The 21444-nt window shown below is 39.7% G+C and overlaps 1 protein-coding gene across 2 annotated transcripts in view; it reads left to right on the forward strand.

Annotated features, from left to right (window-relative positions):
- The window catches only part of LOC149260762 (cyclase-like protein 3), a 418966-nt gene that overhangs the window by 28344 nt on the left and 369178 nt on the right, over positions 1–21444 (forward strand). The window contains exon 1 of one of the 2 annotated variants that reach the window (XM_089421056.1): positions 4087–4649. The exons of the other annotated variant lie outside the window; for it this stretch is intronic. Coding sequence (XP_089277182.1) covers positions 4271–4649 — 379 coding nt within the window. The 5' untranslated portion in view covers positions 4087–4270. Of the gene's footprint in view, positions 1–4086; positions 4650–21444 lie in introns of those variants that run through there. 2 annotated transcript variants of the gene reach the window in all.

Below are 21444 nucleotides of genomic sequence, written 5' to 3' on the forward strand. Positions count from 1 at the left end.
GATATGTTTTTCATAGTAGCTCGGGAATCCTCATTAACAATAGGAAACCCAAATGAGTTATCCCCATCTCTATTTCCTCCTCCAAGGGGACCTCTACCTCCTCCATTGTTGTTTCCTCCTCCTCCTCTACCTCTACCTCTACCACCTCCTTCTTCCTCTGCCATGATGGTTCCCCTAGGGATTTCAAGATCTTCTACAAAGGGTGAATGAGAAGAGATTTCTCCTTCTTCTTCAGATGATTCTACTTCCTCAATTACAATTGGTCTTTTTGTAGGAGAAAGAGAAGGGTCTCTTCCTGGTTCAAATTCAATAGAAGGTGTGGGAGAGTCAATTCTTGGCTCTTGAATTCTAGGAATTCTAGGGCTAGGAGTGTCGGTTGGAGATGAGGGAGGTGTCTCTTGTCTATTCCTTGAAGCAGATGGACTTATAAAAATTGAACTTCGAACTCTAGCTAAAAACCTTCCCCTAGAATCTCTAGCTCTATGCATGTCATTTTTTTATTATTTTTCTTCAAGTCAAGTTAATAGTTCTTTTTCTGATCTTCCAGGTCACTCTAGGTGCAAGAAGAGAGCATACTCAAGAAACTACTAAATCAATAACTTTCTCTTTTCTGATCCTCCAGATCACTTTGAAGTGCAAGAGGAGAGCATACTTTGATAGGTTATCAACTTCTTTTCTTGAAATTTTATGTTTTTTTTTCTAAGAATATGGCTACTTAATTTCACTTCCCCGGCAACGGCGCCAAAATGTTTAGTCAATTTAGTGTTGTCTAAATTGCTATCATAAATTGTCAACCCGGGGCTCGTAAGCTGATGAAGTGAAGGTGTACAGTATATACTTAAGTAACCTCTTAGATCTTTTTGTCGTTTGGGGGTGTTGTGGTCAATTTAACTTCCTAAGATGGAGTGATGATTTTATAAACAAATGAGTGATTTGTGTGTGTATGGTGGTTTCTAAATGAGTGAGTGTGTGTAACTGGTGGTTTCTAACTACCTTCTAAACTTGCAAAGAAAGAGCTTGAAAGAAATAACTTGAAATGAAACTGAAAGCAAAGCATAAAAACCACTTTCTAATGGCACTAGTCACTACTCATGCTGCTGCAATAAAAAGGTAAGAAAAACCACTTTAAAGACCAATTATAATGTTCATCTCTTCCTAACACTCTGCTTCCAACATATAGTACTATGTGAAACACGATTAAGAAGTAGTTAGATATAAGTCTAAAAAGTAATCAAGCTCTAAGATGACAAATTATAACACCACTTTGCCTCTCTCCAACATTCTGCTTCCAACATACATTGTAATGTGTAACAAGTGAAGAAAGAGTTAGTGATATAAGTCAAAAACTACTCAAAGCAAGCTGTGATTTATTAGTATTCTGATCTCTTAAAGATGAACAACTTATGATAAGGAGACCATCAATATGTTAGCATACAACTTGAGAAACTAAACTAGAAATCAAGCTAGAAAAACATAATAAAGGCAGCAACTATGAATATGACAACTGAAAATACCATTAGAGATAAAGCAAATACAACAAAGACACACAATCCCGGGCTAACACCTGCAGAAAACAATCCTGATCAGTTAAAGTAAATGCTGGAAATGAGATGACAATGAAAGTAAATCAAAACTGTACATGTATTAAAGAAAAGGAAAATTGCTGAATTCAAAAGAAGGAAATGGCAAGAACATAAAGGTAAATTTACTGTACAAAGGCTGTTATGAATGGGGGCCCTCCATCCACAAAACCCAAGGAAAGATCAGCTACTTGAAAGAGTCAAAACAACACAGTCTTCTATTAACTCATATGCAGAAATTACAGTAAAAAGTGTTGAAACAGCAACTTCAAAACAGAGTTTCTGTACACACTAAAATTGTAGCAATTACATAAACAAAGCAACTAAAAACTAATCTTTAAGCGTGCGCAGACGCTGGATTTTATAGGCGTATGAACAACTGCCTACTGCGTAAAACATGAAACTATAAATTAACTGACAGTCATGCTAATTAAATGGTACAGCAACACGTAAACAGGTCCGTGTGTTATCTGGAGGGTACGATCGTCATGGAGGTTGAATCCAAGGTTGGATCCTGTCTCCCATAACCTGCATAGCGTGGAGGAATCGCCATCTGGAGTGACGTGACCTATCAGCTCACGCAACACCGTTTGAGCTGGCTTTGTTGACCGAAGTTTGATCCACGTTGACCGGAGGTGTGCGTGGCGTTGCTGACCGAACCAATAGCATAGGAACCTTTAACACCTTCATTCCCACGTGCCCATGTGATTCGTTTTTCAAAATGACACGTGGAACATAGAGATCAATGAAAAGGCTGCGGAATGACTAGATAACTGCGGAATTGCTGAATGGCTGCGGAATTGCCAGACAGCTGCGGAATCTCTGTGCATATGTCAAAAATCTAGACAAACAGTCAAACATTAGCAAAGTTAACCAATCATGCTTAAAGACATCAAATGTAATGATCTGGATAGGTTTATGAGGAAAATAGGGCAAAAGAGAGGGATAAGTGAGGAAAAGCTGTAGGTAATGATAGATAATTAGGTGCAAGTTAGAGGCTCTACAGGTACACTGTATTATTCGGGAAGAAATGTTTTAGGTTTTTCTCAGAAACGTCAAGACCCCAGCGGGCGAGAAGGTCTTCTGGCGCTGGGTCTATATCGATGGTCTCAAAATCACGAGTCATCTCGCGATGAGCATCACTTCCCGGGTCCACCATTATTAGTCGAAACAGATATCTGTCATAACAGCCTCAAAAACGCGGACCCACATGTTTGCTACAAGCCCAACTCTTAGCCTCCCTGCACACACTGCATTCTTCTTCCAATCTGCGTTAGCACGATCGATTGAATCTTATTTCTCTGCCTTCAAAGTCGCACAATGTTTGGTCTTCACATTGCGGATCTACTGCCGTAGGAAAACCCTGTCCTCGGCCTCCATGGTCGCTCCTAGCTTCGCCCGTCGTTCAAAGAATGTACAATATTACAAGACTAACCATAGCGAATTCAAAATTATGAATCCTATTATTATAGGACCCTAACACATAACATGGGCTAGTATGCCCACTCAAGAGGTGGTCGTAAAGGCTATCCTTGCACAATGGCTCAAGTAAATGTTAAAAACTCAACTGCCATTTACAAGGAGCAAACAACTTAGGATGCCTAAAATGAGATAAATCTTGTAGAAAAAAAGATAAAAAGTGAAATGCATTTCATACCAGATGAAAATGTAATAAAAAATGTTGGATAATTGATACTTGATACACACAAATACAAGAAGATTTTAATATTTTTACAAGTAATGGAAATAAAACCATAATAAACAAAGTGTCAGTAGAGAAAAGTAAAGCTCAACAAAAAAACATATAGTAAACTAAATGAAAAATCACAAAGCTAGCCCAAAAAATAATAAACTTGGAAAAAAACCCAACTTGCAACAACACTCATACTTTACATTAGCTATGATGAGATTATTATAGCCTTTTGTTATGCTTCTTATAAAGAGTAATAGGCACAAAATAGAGTTATGCACATCAATAAAAACTTAGATATTCCAAGACATATAGATTAATATAAGATAATTTCCATTATTTAGACAAAAATGGTACTATTTTGTTATTTTAGTTTTCTACATGACAAACCAACAACAAAATATCTATAGCTTTCTAAAATAATGCAAATTTACAACTATCTAGATTGCCCTAAGTGGTGCTTATTAATAGCCTATGCCTATGCTAACTAAACAATTTGAGTAAATGAGTTGTTTTTAGTGTGATTTTTTAAATTTTTAATAAGGCAAAATTATTTTTGGTAAAATCTTGATTTGTGTTATTTAAACTACTATTTTTATTGTATATATTTTTACTTTATATACATTCAACCAATTTTTTTTTAAGAGACTTAGATTGTATTAGAATTATCCATCAAACTTATTTCATTAAATTTAATAAATAATTTTTTTTTAAGAGACTTAGATTGTGTGAGACATATCCATCAAACTTATTTCCATAAATTTAATAAATTTTTAAGAGGTTTTAAAGAAATTAGATTGAAAACCCAAATTTCCAAAAAGCATCGGCCGAAGAAAACTCGCCAAGTAAATGGCTGCTCTCCCATGAAATCCCCAATAAAGAACATTCCACAAAAAATAAAGAACATTCCACGAAAACGAAATCCCCTTCCAGGACAGCAAAACTGAAGCTAGGACGGGCTGAACACGACCCAAGCGTCGTTTCGAGCTACAGAGCAACCATGCTGATACGCAGTGTTTATGTGCTCCTAATGGGGCTTTGTTATGCATCAACTTTTGGTTTAGTTTCGTCATCAGAGGCTCATCCCGGGTATGATTCAGGAACATGTGATGTGGGTATCTCTACTTCAATAGACCAAGGAAGAATTCTAGATATATCTCATGCATACCGAGAAGATATGCCTGTATGGGACTCTTCACAGGGACTGGGCCCTTATCGCTGGCTGGCTGCAAGCATGAAAAATGGGTCCATTGCAAACAATTCTGCGATGAAGATGGGTACCCATACAGGTACTCATGTGGATGCCCCTGGTCATGTTATCGACGAGTATTATGATGCCGGGTTTGACGTGGATACACTTGATCTCAGGATACTCAATGGTATTCTCTTGTAACTGTTATCCGAATTTTACTGTGACTGATGGTATTCTTTTGCATTTATGTATCTGGGTTAGTATAAGGTACTTCAGGACTTAGAGCCAGTTTAACATTAGGAGATACGAAATGTCAGTTTTTCGTTTTGCTTTACTTATTGAATAACAGGGACACGCTATTTCAGTTGTATCCTCGCTTTGTGTTTCAGATATAACACTTCTTCTGTTTATCCAAGGAAATCACATCTTCTATGTGAACCCAATTTGGCTCCATTAGATTTTCTATACGCAGCCGATAACCCTTCCCCGTCTGCATTTTGGGATTGTTGGGGGTTGGGTCGGTAGGATGATTTGGACAGTGCCCCGAGGTGTACTAGACTGCTATAAGCGGTATCATTAGCAGAGAAATTGTGATGATTAAGTAATTGAAGTGGAGTTTCCAAGTCAGGATCAGATTAGGTTTAAATTTAGGCCTGTCCTTAGGGATGAAGTTTTTCTTTCTTTTCTAACGTGAACTTGAACTCCTTTGATTAGAGATGGTACAAAGCTCCTCATAATATCAGCGTTAGTTTTTTTTTGTTTTTTGGTCAGCTAAACCCTTTTGACTGGAAATGATACCTCCTTAAGGTATCAGCTTAATGATAAGATGGCATTTGTCTATAATGTCACAATTGAGTGGTAGCTATTCAGTGAAGTCATCCATAACTTGCATTTGGCCTCAACTGTAAGAATGCATTGGCATGGGAACTGCCATTAACAACAACTTTGTATTACCACAGAATGAGTGTTTGTCGTCTTAACACAACTGCATACCTTAGCAGGACTTGGCGTAGATAATTATAACAAGCAGCATGTATGGCTAGTTTTGACCGTGGGTCATTATCGTGGCAAATGCTCCAAACAGCCAGTAGACCATAGCGTGTAACTTCTATTTTGTTGCTGTAAGTAGTGTGTCGGCACTGGCCATTCATAACGGTTTGCTCCGAGGATCCCAAACTGGTATGGACCAGATTGGCAGATATCTGAATTGGCCGCCAACCTGTGGATACACGAATGTGTCATTTCGTATAATAAAACATAAAATAAAGGTCAAAAGATGGAAAAATCAGTCATAAGTGATAATATAATTCTTAAAGTGAAAGGGTAGAAAAGAAAACTAAAAGAGAATGTCAACCTAAGGAAAGATAAAGGAGAATGTCAATTTTTAAAGAAATATAAAGGATAATGCTATTTTATTTTTTTATTTCACACGGTCCAATAATAGTTCATGATGTATCAGAGTGGTTCTTAACATTATTGGACTAACACAACGCCACATCACAGAAAGACTTGGTGATGATCATTATAACAAGCAGTGTGTATGGTTGGTTTTGAATGCGGGTTATCATCGTGGCAAATGCTCCAAACTGCTACTAGACTATGGCGTGTAGCTTCACAGTTTCTATTTTGTTGTTGCAAGTAGTGTATTGTAACTGACCGTCGGGACCGGTTCGCCCCTTGACGATCCCAAACTGGCCCATGGATCAGATTGGCAGGTTGGTTCCAATCTGAATTGGCCCCCAACCCGTGGATCCTCTAATGTGCTATTTTGGGTAATAACATATAAAATAAAAGTCAAAAAAGGAAAAATTAGTCATACTTGGTAATATAAATTCTTAAAGTGAAAAGGTAGAAAATAAAAAATAAAAGAGAATGTCAAATTAAGGAAATATAAAAGAGAATGTCAATTTAAAGAAAGATAAGGAGAATGCCAATTTTTATTTAAATTTTTGTCATACCAACAATAGTTCCAGGATGTTTCAGAGTATTTCTAACTTCTTACATCATTGGACTTCATATTAAGAAAGTAGATTTTCACATTCCATTTCGAATGAAGATTTAACAGTTTTTTAGGATTTCAGCATGTGAGGACTGGCAAGTTTGCATTATTTCAGGACTGGATCTTATTATGTATGAGGGTATCACATTGGCAGTTAATAAGAGTATGAAGTCCTCTATGTACCCCAATGTTGGTGGTGTTGACTTTTGAAATCATTTGTCATGTCCTTAGTAAAAATGTAGTTTTCACTCACGCCAAAACCACTGGCTAGGCATGTTAAGCTTTTTGCATAATTCTTGCACTTGGACTAACCAATTTCATCAAAATTGGAGTATGTTGACTTCAGTAACAATATGATGGATGGACTTGGATCTATAACTAGCACCCAGCACTAGTACAGCTGACCCTGGAGGATCAAGGCAGAGACAAGAAGAGGCATAGGGTGCAACTAATATTGAGGATCCCGTTGATGGTGTGTGGTTCTTTGTTGTAGCATGATGCTTTTTGGACTCTAGATGACATCTATATTATCTAGGTATATGTATTTTGTTTCAGATATGTATCGTACTTGGTGCCGTTTTGCTATATACATGAGCAAACCTTGCTTATTTGGTGTCCAATGGTTTGGATTTATTTTCATTTACATGAATATATATATTCTCAATTAAATTTTGTAAAATTTAGTGGAATGGTTCTTCAACCTATTTTTTTGGCCGGTCTCATTCTTGGTCCTGGTCTTGTCCCAATCCCGATCTGACCCTTGGCCAGTTTCGGTTCCGGTTCTGGTAACTACGATTATAAGATGTTTTTTTGGAGGCAGAGATTCTATACCTTTAAGCAATCTTATTTCGGTCCACAAGGAGGTTTGTCCTGGAATGAGAGGTTGGTTATGATTGTAGCCCCTTTTAGTACTGTCTGTGATGAGGTATACCAATTATTTATTTGTCCAAACTTGCAGCACGTGCAGATTGCTTTAGGCTAATTTTAAATATGGAATCAATTTTTTTCAGATATACCATATCACCTTCTCAATCCAATATCCAATTATAAGTAGTTTTTGATGCTATCTTGATGCCTTGCAATTATGGTAGGACATTCGGAAGGTGAAAGTGAAAGGTTTATGCGGGGCTGGAGAAACTAGGATGAAACTTTCAAAATGGTAAACAATCCCAAGAAAAATCTGGATATTATAAGATACGTATTGGTTAGTGCAGCACAACTATGACAGTCTTAGTCGGTCAACCTAGGGATAAGTTATCAAAATCTGGTCATCCTTACAAATTAATGTGAAGCAAATTTGACTACAATATAAATAATTGACTATATGTAATATACATCATAGTCAACCGAACTTTAAGTTTATTGATATTATATTGACAGTCATGCACATGAAATAACAACACAAATTAGTACCATTGCATTCCTTTTCAGATGAAAAGGCTTGGCCTTTGAAGCATACCTTTTTTCACAAGTAAAGAACTTATATTTGATTATTTCAAATTAGAAATCAAAATATACTTTTCCTAGCGTTTCGGCTCTTAGGCGTTTTACCAAAATGTCCTTAGTCTAACCTATTGCAACATATTATAGTCCTCCTTTATCAAAATAGATCCTGTATGGGACCTCATGATTCTGATACAGAAGTATCATTTTTTGCCAATGTCATTCAATAGACCTATCCTAAACTAAATAGAGATATCCTCAGAATAAACAGTCTAGAGAGCCCATCTAAAAGGGTACTTAAACATATTTAGAAAAAAAGAGTATTTTCTCTGCATTCTCGCTTAGACAGTGTACCTCCCTGCAAAGAAATAGCTTTTTCTGAAAGGAGATTTGCTTTTGTATTGAATTCCTTGTAAATGTGTGCAAAGGAGATTTCTTCAAACTGACTTTTTACCTCCAGAGATTTTTCCATTATAGAACCTAAGGCTAAGTTTGAAACTTGACAACTGCCATTAGCCCAATCCATCAGAAGCTTTGAATTTCCTAACTTCTGCAACCTGCTAGCACCTTTTACAACTTCTGCTTTCATCAAAATCCACAAGACATAAAACTCAGTTCTATTATTGTTTCCTTGACCTTCTCCATATTTCAAAGGAAAATAACAAGAATTAGTTAAAAAGAGAATGACCCTTGCTCTACACATACCTGGGATAACTTGAGATGCTCCCTCAAAGAAACCCCAGGATTTTGAAAAGTCAATGAGAGGTTCCTTCAGGCTTCGGAGAGCTTTCTTCTCAAGAATCTTCCAGCATTCTCCATAGGAGAGCTTGCTAATTTTAGTTAACAATGGTATGTTCTATGCTTCCAACAATTACTTCAATGTCTTTTAGTTAGCTCAATGGCAATTTCCAATAGCAATCACATTAACCATCACATTGACAGTAACCGTAGATAGAACATGAATAATAAAAGCAGAAGACAAGCCAAGACAAGAGAACACCAGAATTGGCGAATGGTAGGGAAAAACCCCAAGATGGGGAAAACCTTTTGATCAATTCTTCTTATTATTATATCAAATGTTCAACAGAGAGAGAGAGAGTACAATAAAGTCAAAATTGACTTGCCAATAAATGATCAAAACCACTGTCCAAAATAGCCCTGTCAGATCTGAAATTCTGCGCTCAGTCAACAGCAGTCAAATCAGCCCTAACCAGAAAGTCAACAGCAGTCAAAGTCTGGTCAGACTTCCCCAAAAGAGCTCAGTCAAAAGAGAGAGGAACTCAACCTCTCTTGCTGGTCAAAGTCAGCCCAAAAAGTCAACAAATCTGCAGTCAAATTCGGTCAACCTGAAGTCAACTCTGTGGTCAAACAGGCCTGCAGTCAACATAGGCAAAAGTACCTAGATCAACTTGGTTTTTGTGCTGATAAATGAGGTCTGCTGAGACAGATTCTCCCAAAAAGTCAAAGTCAAAAGCTGCCCAAAAAGTCAAAGTCAACACTGGTCAAACTGCAGAAAACTTCAGATTTTTGGCCCTGTAATTTTTGTCCTCCTTTCTGCCACAAGTGTGAGAAAAATCAGCTGCCCAATAATTGTACGAATCGATCAGATGAGGAGAGAGAAGGATCTCTGTGTTGATGAGATGCCAAATGAGGTTTGAGGTCATCCTTATTTATACAAGTGTTAAAATTGGCAACTAGGTCCAAACTCCATGTGGGTCACTTTATTTATGGCAGCTGATATTTTTCTTGGATTTCTCTTATCGATTGATCTAACGATCATCCGATTCTGACATGTATTCATGGAGATATGAATTTTTTTGTATTCTTGACAATTTGTCTAGGTCGGTCAACAAGCAAAACAAGGTTTTACACCCGAAACTTATCCTCAACGTGGCATATAAAAGGAGGAGTCCTTGTGGCATAAACTCACTCATCTCATCACTCATTCTTCTCTCTCTCCTACGCATTAGAGGAGCAGATCTCTCACACGTGTGGCTGGAAGAAGGAGGACACAGATTAGGGCAGCGTTGACTTGGGTTGACCATGGAGTAGAAAGACTGATTCTTGGCAGCGTTGACCAGCGTGGAGGATACTTTGATTGCGGTTTGGGTTGGGCAGCCTCTCCTAGGCTAGCCGCATTTCTGATCAGCATGACCACCCTTTGACCAATGTTGACTGTCAAGGGTTGACCACAGATCTGTCCCTGCGTTGACTGCATTTTGACCATCAATTCGGACTGTTTTGGGCTGTACATTCTTGCTGTTGGAGGCCAAGTTGACTGAGGTTGACTTGAGGTCAATTCTGACCTGTTTGACCAGCTTTGACTTTGCTGGTTAGGGTTTTGTTGCAGCTGTCATAAAATTACAAATTTGTGTAATTGTACTATCTCTCTCTCTGCTGAATTATTGAAGAATATAAGAAGAATTGATCAAGGGTTTCTCCGCATTGGGGTTTGTCCTCGGTTGGTGCCACATCTTGTGCCCTCTTGTCTTGGCTTGTCTTTTACTATTTATATTTATGTTTTATCTACATTTTACTATCATGCTGATGTGATTGCTATTCTGGAAATTGATATTGGGCTAATAAGAAAATTTGAAGTAAATTGCTCTTAAGCATAGAACATACCATAATTTAACATGGTATCAGAGCTGAGGTGAAGACAAAGCACAAGCAAGAGTGAAAGAGCAATCACCGAAGACAGTCGGAAATGACAAAAGGCTTCATGGGTTCCTCATCCCCAATGTTACTTGGGAGCGGGGAGCGGGAGCGACCATTTTCAGAAGCTCCCGGTTTGGGAGCGAATCCGGGAGCGATTTTTTAAAAATATATATATATTTTATATTTTTTAATTTTTGATACATATATGTCAACAAAAACATGTAGAATGATGAAATAGACATAAAAAACATAAAAAAACATAAAAAAACATAAATTGATCATTGAACCATATCACATCAATCATCTAGAAATTATAATCGTCATCAACCATGTCCACAAGTTAGTAAAATACATATTACAACTGCAACATATTGAGTCTTATAAATCATGATTCATCAAATTCAATATTAAAGTTTCAACTTCAAGCTTTCAGAATTGAAAATTCAATAACATTTATCATCATTGATCACCAAAGTTGTACTTGTAAGCCAAGTTTAACCATTACAAGAAGTAATATCGAAGATATTTCTAAGTCCTAACTTCTAACTGTTAACATGATATGAAATGTTAAAAATTTATAAAATGAAACATGAATAATGAGATGAAATGAAACAACTTTAGTCTTTCACAAAGCATCATATTCATAATTCACAATCATTACCAATGAGTTATAATTGCCAAGGCCCAACTTCAAACTTCAAATTTTCATTGTCACAGTGATATAATGTTTACAAAAAATATCATAATGTCATAATGATATGAAAGAGTCAAGAGTCAAGAGTCAAGGACTCAAAACTCAACAGTTATGAAAACCAAAGTCTAATAGAAACTAAAAAAGACAAGTAAACTGTAAATCTACAAGTGGCCCTTGCCACGAGAGTCTCCAGGAGTATAAGTAGGTCGTGGTGGTCTTCTAGGAGTCTCCCGCACAGACCGACGACTAGAACTAGAGCCTCCACGCGAGGGTGTCGATGGAGGTGGCGACAGCAATGGAACAAGACTCGGGCCCCGAGCACTGCTACTAGTACTGGATGGTGGAGGTGGAGGTGGCATGGCTGCTGCAGCTGCTTCATTTTCATCCCTTACAAGCTCCTCTTCTAGTTCTTCAATATGTACAATGCCATCCTCCAAATTGTCGTCCTCAGGGTGATTGTCCCAAATTTTATATGTGGGATCTTCATTAGCCCGATCACAGTAATGGCTCAACAACCTCAAGTTGTAGTGCACATAAACCAAGCTTTCTGCTCGGTTTTCGTTGAGTCTGTTTCTTTTCACATTATGTATATAACTGTAGGTGCTCCAACACCTCTCTGCAGAAGAAGAATTTACAACCTGTGAAAGAACTTTTTTTGCCAATTTTGGCAAAAGTCCGTGGCCGCCATATGTTTCCCACCATGTGAGAGTCTCAAATTTATCTCTGTCGTCCATTGCATGGAAGTTACCATACAAACCACTGCCACTGAGGTATTTGCCTATTTCAAGGCGCACAACTGCACATTCCTCCCTGTCAAGTATCAATTTTTTTAATGCTTCCAAATATCCTCTAGTTACCTCTTGATCTAAGTGGGGTTTGGTCCTAACCCCACCCCTTGCTATAGGTTTGCCCAACCAAGATGAAGAGTAGTATTTTGGCGTAAGGATATACGCCAAGCAATGTAGTGGAACATTAAGCTTATTCCACCGTTCACACACACAATCATGAATTAGTTTGTACAAGTTGGGATCTCTATTATGAACAATATCTTTTATTTGCCCCAACATGGTATCCATTTGCTCATACACCTCGCCAATCACTGGTTTGTCTGTATCTGCAAACCGAATCATGTGATAAATTGGCTTGGTGAAATCCAATACCTGCCTCACACTTGTCCAAAACTGCCCATCAAGAGCGGCCTCCTCCACCATTTCAAAACCTCCCATGTCAGCTGCATTTGCTGCCCTTTCCTTTAATACCTGCCAATGTGGACTTGATACCATGCTAGCTAATGCATCTCTTACCTTCACAAGGCGCCTGAAGGTGAGGTAATAGCTACCAAATCTTGTCTTCGCAATCTTCAGCAACTCCAATCTTGAGTGATTGCGGAAAAGGCCATGGGTATTGCTATGATTTGTAATAAATTTTATCATTTGTTTGCCTTTCTTGTACAAATCACCAATCCATTTGTATTGTGCATTTTTGTTTTTGACAATATCATGCAACAAAAGGTTCAATGTGTGAACCAAACATCCAGACCAAAATATGTTCGGGTATTTATCCTCAATAATTGCTCCCGCTGCCTTACAATTAGGAGCATTATCAGTGATGACTTGGATGACATTGTATGGGCCAATACGCTCAATTGTTTCAAGTAATGCTTCTGCAATGTTGATAGCGGTCTTGAACTTGTCTGAGTAATCATGTGCAGCTAGAAAGATGGGACCACTAACAGACACAGCAAGAACACTTATCAATGGCTTGCCTTTTACATTTGTCCATCCATCAGATACAATGGACACCCCATAGTCAGTCCAAGAACTTGTCATTTTATTCAAAGAATGTGATATTTTTGCTTTTTCATGATCAAGGCCAACGGTTCTTGCCTTGTCATACCCAGGGCTCTTGTATCCTTTAGGGGCATCATTTATGGCAGAAACCATTTCGTGCCAATAAGGTGAGCGTAGAACATTGAATGGTATCCCACATGCATAGAGAAACCTGTAAACTTTTGAATCCACATCATTCCTACACCCCTCATCAAGGAAATCTGATATGGTTCTACGGCGTAAAGATGATGACCCTATGCCTCCATGTCCATATCCACTGCCTTGGGAGGATGCTGAAGGAGTTCTTTGTGAGCTTGGTTCAAAGAAACCCCTTGATCTTTTTGTTCTGTATTGGGCTTCCTCCTCTTCCTTTATGTATTTGGCTCTATCTGCTGTTGACACCGCTGCACAAGTTTTGATTCCTATTTGTTTCTCTCCATCCCATGGCCTTTTCCCGCAGAGGTGTCTTCTAGCACGGGTGTATGAACCTGTGTAATCAGTGTTGCAATGGGGGCAATGAAATTTAGTGGTTCCACCCCCTCTCCCTGTTTCAGCCCTTTGAACATATTTCCACAGTGGAGTTTGGTCTTGTTTAGTTTGGGGTCATGTTCACCCTCCTCCACCTCCTCCTCACTGGGGTTTTCACCCATTTGACTTCCTTCGGCTTCTTCATCCACCTCTTCAGTTTCAGGCCCCCTCCGTTTCCTACTCTCCACCACCATAATAACCATAAAAGGGACCAGGAAGAGGAAAATGCCAATAAATATCCCCAGGTCCATGGTGTTTGATGTTTGTAGGGTTTGAGTTATGAATCTGCAAATTAATTTAGTTTATTGGGATTAATTCATTTAATTTATTAATTTAATTTAAATACATGATCTTTAAACTCAAACAGCTAAATTAAACTAACCAAATTAACTACCTAACCAGCTAAACTAACTAAATGATTAAGTTACTTACCTCTGCAGGCTTGCTCCTCGCTCCTTGGCACTTGCTCCTCGCTCCTCAGCTCTGGCTCCTTGCTCCTTGCTCCTTTGCTCTTGCTCCAACTCTCAATCTCTTGCTCAATGAAGTTGAAATGAAATTTTTTTGGCCCATTGGGCTTATAAAATAAAAATTTTTTTCTAAATTTTTTTGAAATTTCGGGTCCGGCGGATTTTTTTTTCCGCAGACCCGCTCCCGGAGCGATTTTTAATGCCCTAGAGCGATCAGGGAGCGATCGCTCCCCGATCGCTCCCGGGTAGTAAAAATCGCTCCGGGAGCTCGGGAGCGATCGCTCCCTAAGTCGCTCCCTGACAGACCAGGGAGCGCAAATTTTTTTAAGGGAGCGCGCTCCCGAAAATCGCTCCCGTCCGGGAGCGATTTTGGGAGCGCGCTCCCGAGCCGCTCCCGCCCGGAGCGCGGTTCGGGAGCGGGTTCGAGGGGGGGGGCGCTCCCCCGCAACATAGCTCATCCCACTTCCCAGACGAAGACAAGCTCCGTGAGAACTCTGACTATCACGGATGGAAGATGTCTCTTGATTTAACATTAGAAGAGCAAGAAGTGTTGGACTATGTGAGGGGTAAAATTCCGGAGCCTCCATCAAATGCACCGGCTGCTACAAAGAACAAGTACACTAAGGGTGAAGTCAAAGTGAAGAAGATTATCCGAGATTCAATTGACAAGTATCTGGTGGCCTACATTTCTGCGTTGAACACCTCCAAGGAGATCTACGACAGATTGGTAAGCTTGTTTAAAGTTAGTGATGCAAATCAAGTTTTGTTCCTAAAAAATAAGCTGGAGGATGTTAAGAAAGGCAAGGACGAGGATATTCAATCCTACTTCTTAAGGATCACTGAGATCAAGAATGATCTTCTATTGATTGGAGAAGTCATTCTTGATAGGGAACTAACTATCACTACCCTTGGAGGGCTCTCATCCGAATGGTATATATTAGAACCACTCTTCTCAACAATGATCGAATTCCGGATTTGAAAAATTGATGTTCAGATGCATTCAAGAAGAGACAAGGATGGTGGAGCAAGAAATGCCTTCAAACAAAGGCAACCCCATTGCTTTCTCCTCTCATGCCAAAAGGAGAAATAATTCTGGGTCTAAAGGACATTTTAAAGGAAAGCTCGGATCAAAGGGTGGAAGGAAGGAAAGATGCTTTGTTTGCAATAAATTTGGCCACTATGTGAGGGAGTGTCCAAATAGAAAGGACACATCACATGATGATGATCACAATCACTCCAGGGGCAACTCCAATAATCAAAGGAATGGCAAGTTCAATGGCAAAGAAAGAGGAATGCGGGAAATCAAGGAAATGATCAACCCTCCAAGAAAGAAAGGAACTCTAGGTATGAATCAAATGTTGTTAACAATAAGCAAGACGAGTATTATCTTATATCGGCCCTGTCCACTACCTCTCCTCTAGACTCGTTGGGAAATTGGCTTATTGATAGTGGTGCCTCAAGGCACTTCACTGGTTACAAGGAAGCTCTCTCTAATATAATAGAGAAAGAGACAAACTTGGAAATTATTCTTGGAGACAATTCCACCTATCCTGTAAAGGGTGTAGGGAATGTTACTCTTCAATTAAATCAGGGTAACATGATCCATTTGCAAGAAGTTTTATATGTATCGGATCTCAAGAAGAACTTGGTGTCCATTTCGGCAATGGAAGACAAAGGCTACAAGGTAGCATTCATCGATGGAAAGGTACGTGTTTGGAAAAAGAATTTTAAAGATGCTTTTACTCTTGGGTTCCTGGTTGACTCTTTATATCAAGTTGGAGTAAGTCAATGGGGGGTCATGTCTTGCGACACATCTCTTCAATCTGAACTATGGCACCGGAGGTTTGCCTACCTTCATTATAAGGCTCTACCCGATGTGAGACAGATGGTGACATGGATGCCCGCGTTCAAAGTAGAGCATGAAGGTGTATGTTTGGGATGTGTCTAAGGAAAGTTCAAAAGGGGACCATTCCCCTCAAGCCATAGCAAGTCTACAGATATATTGCAGTTGACCCACTCCAACATATCTGGTATGATGCCCGTAAACTCTTTGGGAGGATATCTATATTATCTCACTTTTACAGATGATTATTCTCGCGAGACTTGGATATACTTCTTGAAAAAGAAGGATGAAGTGTTCACCTGGTTCCATCACTTCAAAGCCTTGATTGAAAATCATACCGAGAAGATAATCACGATACTAAGGACTGATAATGGGACCGAGTATGAATCCAATGAGTTCCATGACTTTTGCAAAGAAGCTGGCATTAAGAGGGAGACCACAACACCATACACTCCTGAGTAGAATGGTGTGGCTGAAAGGAAGAATCATATGATTGTGGACACTGTTCGTGCCATGCTCCATGATCAAAGGCTTTCGAAGTTTCTATGGGCCGAAGCTGCGAATACCACCATATATGTTCAAAACCGATGCCCTCATCAAGCATTGGATTCCAAGACTCTCGAAGAAATGTTCACTGGTAAGAAACCCGATGTCTCTCATTTTAGAATTTTTGGAAGTCCTGTATACTTTCATGTGCCAAAAGAGAAGAGAAGCAAATTGGGTGTATCCCGAAAGAAAGGAATCTTTGTGGGCTATAGCGAAAATTCTAAGGGCTATAGAATCTATGTGGCTGGTCAAAGGGAAGTCGAGATAAGTCATGATGTCACCTTGGACGAAGATATGGCTCTTAGCAAGGTTGACAATCTTCTTATTCTAAGGAAGGATAAAGAAGCTGACATCAGGAAACCGGATGAAAAGGAAGATGAAATGATGTTGGATGTTGAAGAACCTATGGATCCTATTGATCCTCCTCCTCTAAGAAGAGGCTCTCATGGCTCAAGGGGACTCTTGAAGACGCTGAGAGACATATTGCACCTAGAGGGACTTTCCGTGAAAGTAAGAAGCCGACCAGGTATCAGGGATACTTGACCATTATGAGCACCATCATTCAAAACGAGCCTACATCGTTTGAAGAAGCCGTGAAGCATCAAGTATGGAAGGATGCTATGAATGAAGAATACGAGTCCATCATGAAGAATGATGTCTGGGATGTGGTCCCCAGACCCCAAGACAAATCAATTGTCACCTCGAAATGGCTTTACAAAATCAAGCATGGAGCCGATGGTAGTGTTGAAAAGTACAAGGCTTGTTTTGTCGCTCAAGGCTTCTCTCAAAGGAAGGTGTGGATTATGATGAGATATTTGCACCTGTTGCCCAATACACCACCATCCGCTTGATCATAGCCCTTGTTGCTTCGCAAGGATGGAACCTACATCAAATGGATGTCAAGACCGCTTTCTTGTATGGTTCGATTAAAGAGGAAGTCTATGTGGAACAACCCGAGGGGTTTGAGATTCATAATCGGGAATCTCATGTATGCAGGTTGAAGAAAATTCTCTATGGGCTGAAGCAAGCACCCTGAGCTTGGTATGAGAGGATCGATAACTATTTGATGAAGCTGGGATTCACTAGGAGTGAAGCCGATTGAACCTTTACTTTAAGGTTGAAGATGATAAGCCTCTCATACTGTTGCTGTATGTTGATGACCTCTTTCTGACTGGTGCAGATCCTCTCATTCACAAATGTAAGAGGGAGTTGGCTTCTGAATTCGAGATGAAGGACCTAGGACTGATGCACTACTTCCTAGGGTTGGAGGTCTGGCAAAAGGCAGGAGAAATTTTCCTATCTCAAGGAAAATACGTGGTGAAGATATTGGAAAGATTTGGGATGGTGGACTGCAAGCCCGTGACTACCCTGATGGAGCTTAACTTCAAGAAGTTATGCAGTAGTGTTGTTGGACCTGTATTGGGAAATGCTTCTGAGTATCGTCAACTCATAGGAGCACTGATGTTCTTAGTGAATTCCCGTCCGGATATATGTTTTGCAGTCAACACGTTGAGCCAATATATGGTTGAACCTCATCACTCACATTGGATTGGTGCCAAGAATCTTCTGAGATATCTTTGGGGCACAATCATTCATGGACTGAGATACACTGCCAGAGATGTGAGGCTGCATGGTTATTTCGATGCTGATTGGGCAGGCAGTGTGGTGGACCAAAAGAGCACTTCTGCGTGCTGTTTATCTTTGGGTTCTGCTTTGATATCCTGGATGAGTAGGAAGCAGAAGTTGGTGGCTTTGAGCACCGTTGAGGCTGAATACATTGTTGCAAGTATGGCCTCCTGTGAAGCTCTCTGGTTGCGGAAGCTCTTTAGTGAGCTGTTTGGACATACATTGGATACTACCATGATCCTCTGCGACAACTAGAGTGGGATTCGTTTATCAGAGAATCCCGTATTTCATGATCGCTCCAAGCACATCAATATCAGGTACCACTTTATTCGGGATATGGTACAACGAGGAGCAATAAGGCTCCATCATATTGGGACTGATGATCAGGTTGCTGACATTTTGACAAAGCCCTTGGGAAAGGTCAAATTCTTGACTTTCCGAGAATGACTAGGAGTCGTGGAGAGACCCTCTTATGAGGGTCCTGTATGATATTACATTGAGCTCTGGGAGCTCCGAGGGGCTTGGGGTACTTCTTGGAGCGATGAGCAACCATAGGGTGAGTGGTTCAACATTCCCCTAATGGTTTGCTATGTAGAGGGTGAGTGGTTCAAGCCTCCCCTATGATACCCCGTGGCGACATGTAGGCAGGATGAGTGGTTCATCCTTCTCTTGCTGAGACATCCTACCCATGCAGTCTGGGACTCATGGGAAGTACCTCTCATCTAGCCAATGAGTAGGGAAATGAGGATAGGGACCATAGAAGTGCCGATGGATGCATCGTGTAACTACCGTACTCCCTATGCTAGGATGATATTGATCTGGGATCAATTGGCACTGACTTTGGGTCAGTAAGAGTGGTATGACACACTTTCTTTATTGGAACTGACTTCAGGTCAATAAAAGTGGTATGACACACTCTATTTATTGGAACTGACTTCGGGTCAGTAAGAGTGGTATGAGACACTCTCTTTATTTGTCACTGATTTCGGATCAGTAAGAGTGGTATGACACACTCTCTTCATTAGGACTGACTTCGGGTCAGTAAGAGTGCTATGAGACACTTTCTTTTATTTGGGACTGACTTCGGGTCAGTAGAGGATGGTATGCTACATTCTCAATCACTTCTTCTTCATAGTTCAGCAGAGCAGAGCAAAGCATTGCATTGATGACAGAGATAGTACTAACAGACAGATGGATTAGCAGATGGAGTTCTCCCTAGTTGAGAGGGAGTGTTAAAATTGGAAACTAGGGCCATAATCCATGCGGGTCACCTTATTTATGGCAACTGATATTTTTCTTGGATTCCTCTCATTGAGAGGTGTAGGATTGATCTAACGATCATCTAATTCCGACATGTATTCATGGAGATATGAATTTATTTGTATTCTTGACAATTTGTCAAGGTCGGCCAGCGAGTAAAACAATGTTTTACACCCCCAGCTTATCCTTAATGTGGCATATAAAAGGAGGAGACCTTGTGGCATAAACTCACTCATCTTATCACTCATTCTTCTCTATCTCCTATGCATTAGAGGAGCAGATCTCTCACACGTGTGGCTAGGAGGACGCAGATTAGGGTGACGTTGACTTGGGTTGACCGTGGAGCAGAAAGGCTGATTCTTGGCAGTGTTGACCAGCGTGGAGGATTCTTTGATTGCGGTTTGGGTTGGGCAACCTCTCCTAGGCTAGCCGCATTTCTAATCAACATTTCAGACCCTTGTTTGATCACCCTTTGACCAACGTTGACTATCAAGAGTTGACCACAGACCCATCCCTGAGTTGACTGCAGTTTGACCGTCATTTTAGATTGTTTTGGGTTGTATATTCTTACTGTTGGAGGCCGAGTTGATTGAGGTTGACTTGAGGTCACTTTTGACTTGTTTGACCAACTTTGACTTTGCTGGTTAGGGTTTTGTTGCAGCTGTCATAAAATTACAGATTTGTGTAATTGTACTATCTCTCTCTCTGCTGAATTATTGAAGAATATAAGAATTGATTAAGGGTTTACCCGCATTGGGGTTTGTCTTTGGCTGGTGCCACATCTTGTATCCTCTTGTCTTGTATTCTACTGTTTATATTTATGTTCTATCAGCATTTTACTATCATGCTGATGTGATTGCTATTCTAGAAATTGATATTGGGTTAATAAGAAAATTTGAAGTAAATTGCTCTTAAGCATAGAACATACCATAATTTAACAACAAGTCGTTGAGGGTCAAAAGACATGTCGTGGGCTTCATGAGCCTACATAATGATGTGGTTGACATTGACAAATTACACGTGGGCTTCACTTTAAAAATGTTGGAAAATGTAACTATGTTCAGTCTTCATTTAATGTATTTGAGTCATCATGAGATGTACTTGTCAAAAGAATAAAGAAAAGAATTTTTATTATTGTAACAATGACTTATTAAAGCATGGGTTCATGCTTGGGTCATCATTATATTAGTCAAAGTCCCCATTGTGGACTCTTAGGATTAATATTGAGTTTATAGAGTCATTGTATATTCAAAGAGACCCATCTTGGGCTTTTGAATCATGTAAAAATGTTTAGTATTGAGTCAAATATGATTTATGTATCCTCCACACCAAGTCGGCCTAAAGAGATCAAGTCGGCTTGAGGACACCAATTCGACCTCCCTTGAAGCTTATAAATAGAAGCAAGTTGAATTCATTTGGAGCATCTCATCTCAAGTTAGTTCGATATCTCTAAGGACGCTAGAGAAGTGTGAAGTGGGTCTAAGGAAGCTAAAGGAAGTGTGAGTTGGGTGGAGTCCAAGGAGAAGAAGAAAATCAAACTTTTGGTGCCTCTCAGGCACATACAATACTTCTTGTAGATGTATGGTTTGACCTTGATTCAAGTGAAGAGTGACAATACCTATCCCTTTCACGGGGTAAGTGGCATTATCTCCAAGTATGATCTTTAAATTAGTTTTCTTCTCAACCAAATTTGAGAGGACCTCCTTGTATCTAGTGAAGTGCCTTGAGGCTCCACTATCAATCAACCAATGATCCAAAGTATTCGGAGGAGAGGCAGTAGATAAAACGGAAATAAGATAAAACTCATCTTGTTTTTCTACAATATTACTTTCATCATACCTGACATTTCTTGTCCTTTTGGGAGGTTGACCATTTCCATTTTGAGCAGCGGGAGCATTCCTCTTTCCTTTGTTGTTGAACTTGTTGTTCCTTTGATTGCCATTGCCTTTGAAATTGTTGTTGTTGTTGTCATCATCCCTTGGAGAATTCTTCTTGTGAGGACACTCTCTAGCATAGTGGCCGAACCTGTTACAATTATAGCACCTTCCTTTTCTTCCTTCTTTGAATCCATTCTTAGATCCTTGATCTT

Source organism: Pinus tabuliformis, chromosome 6, assembly GCF_031772625.1.
Source record: "Pinus tabuliformis cultivar Carrire ecotype Pingquan chromosome 6, CPIR1, whole genome shotgun sequence".
Lineage (NCBI taxonomy): Eukaryota > Viridiplantae > Streptophyta > Pinopsida > Pinales > Pinaceae > Pinus > Pinus tabuliformis.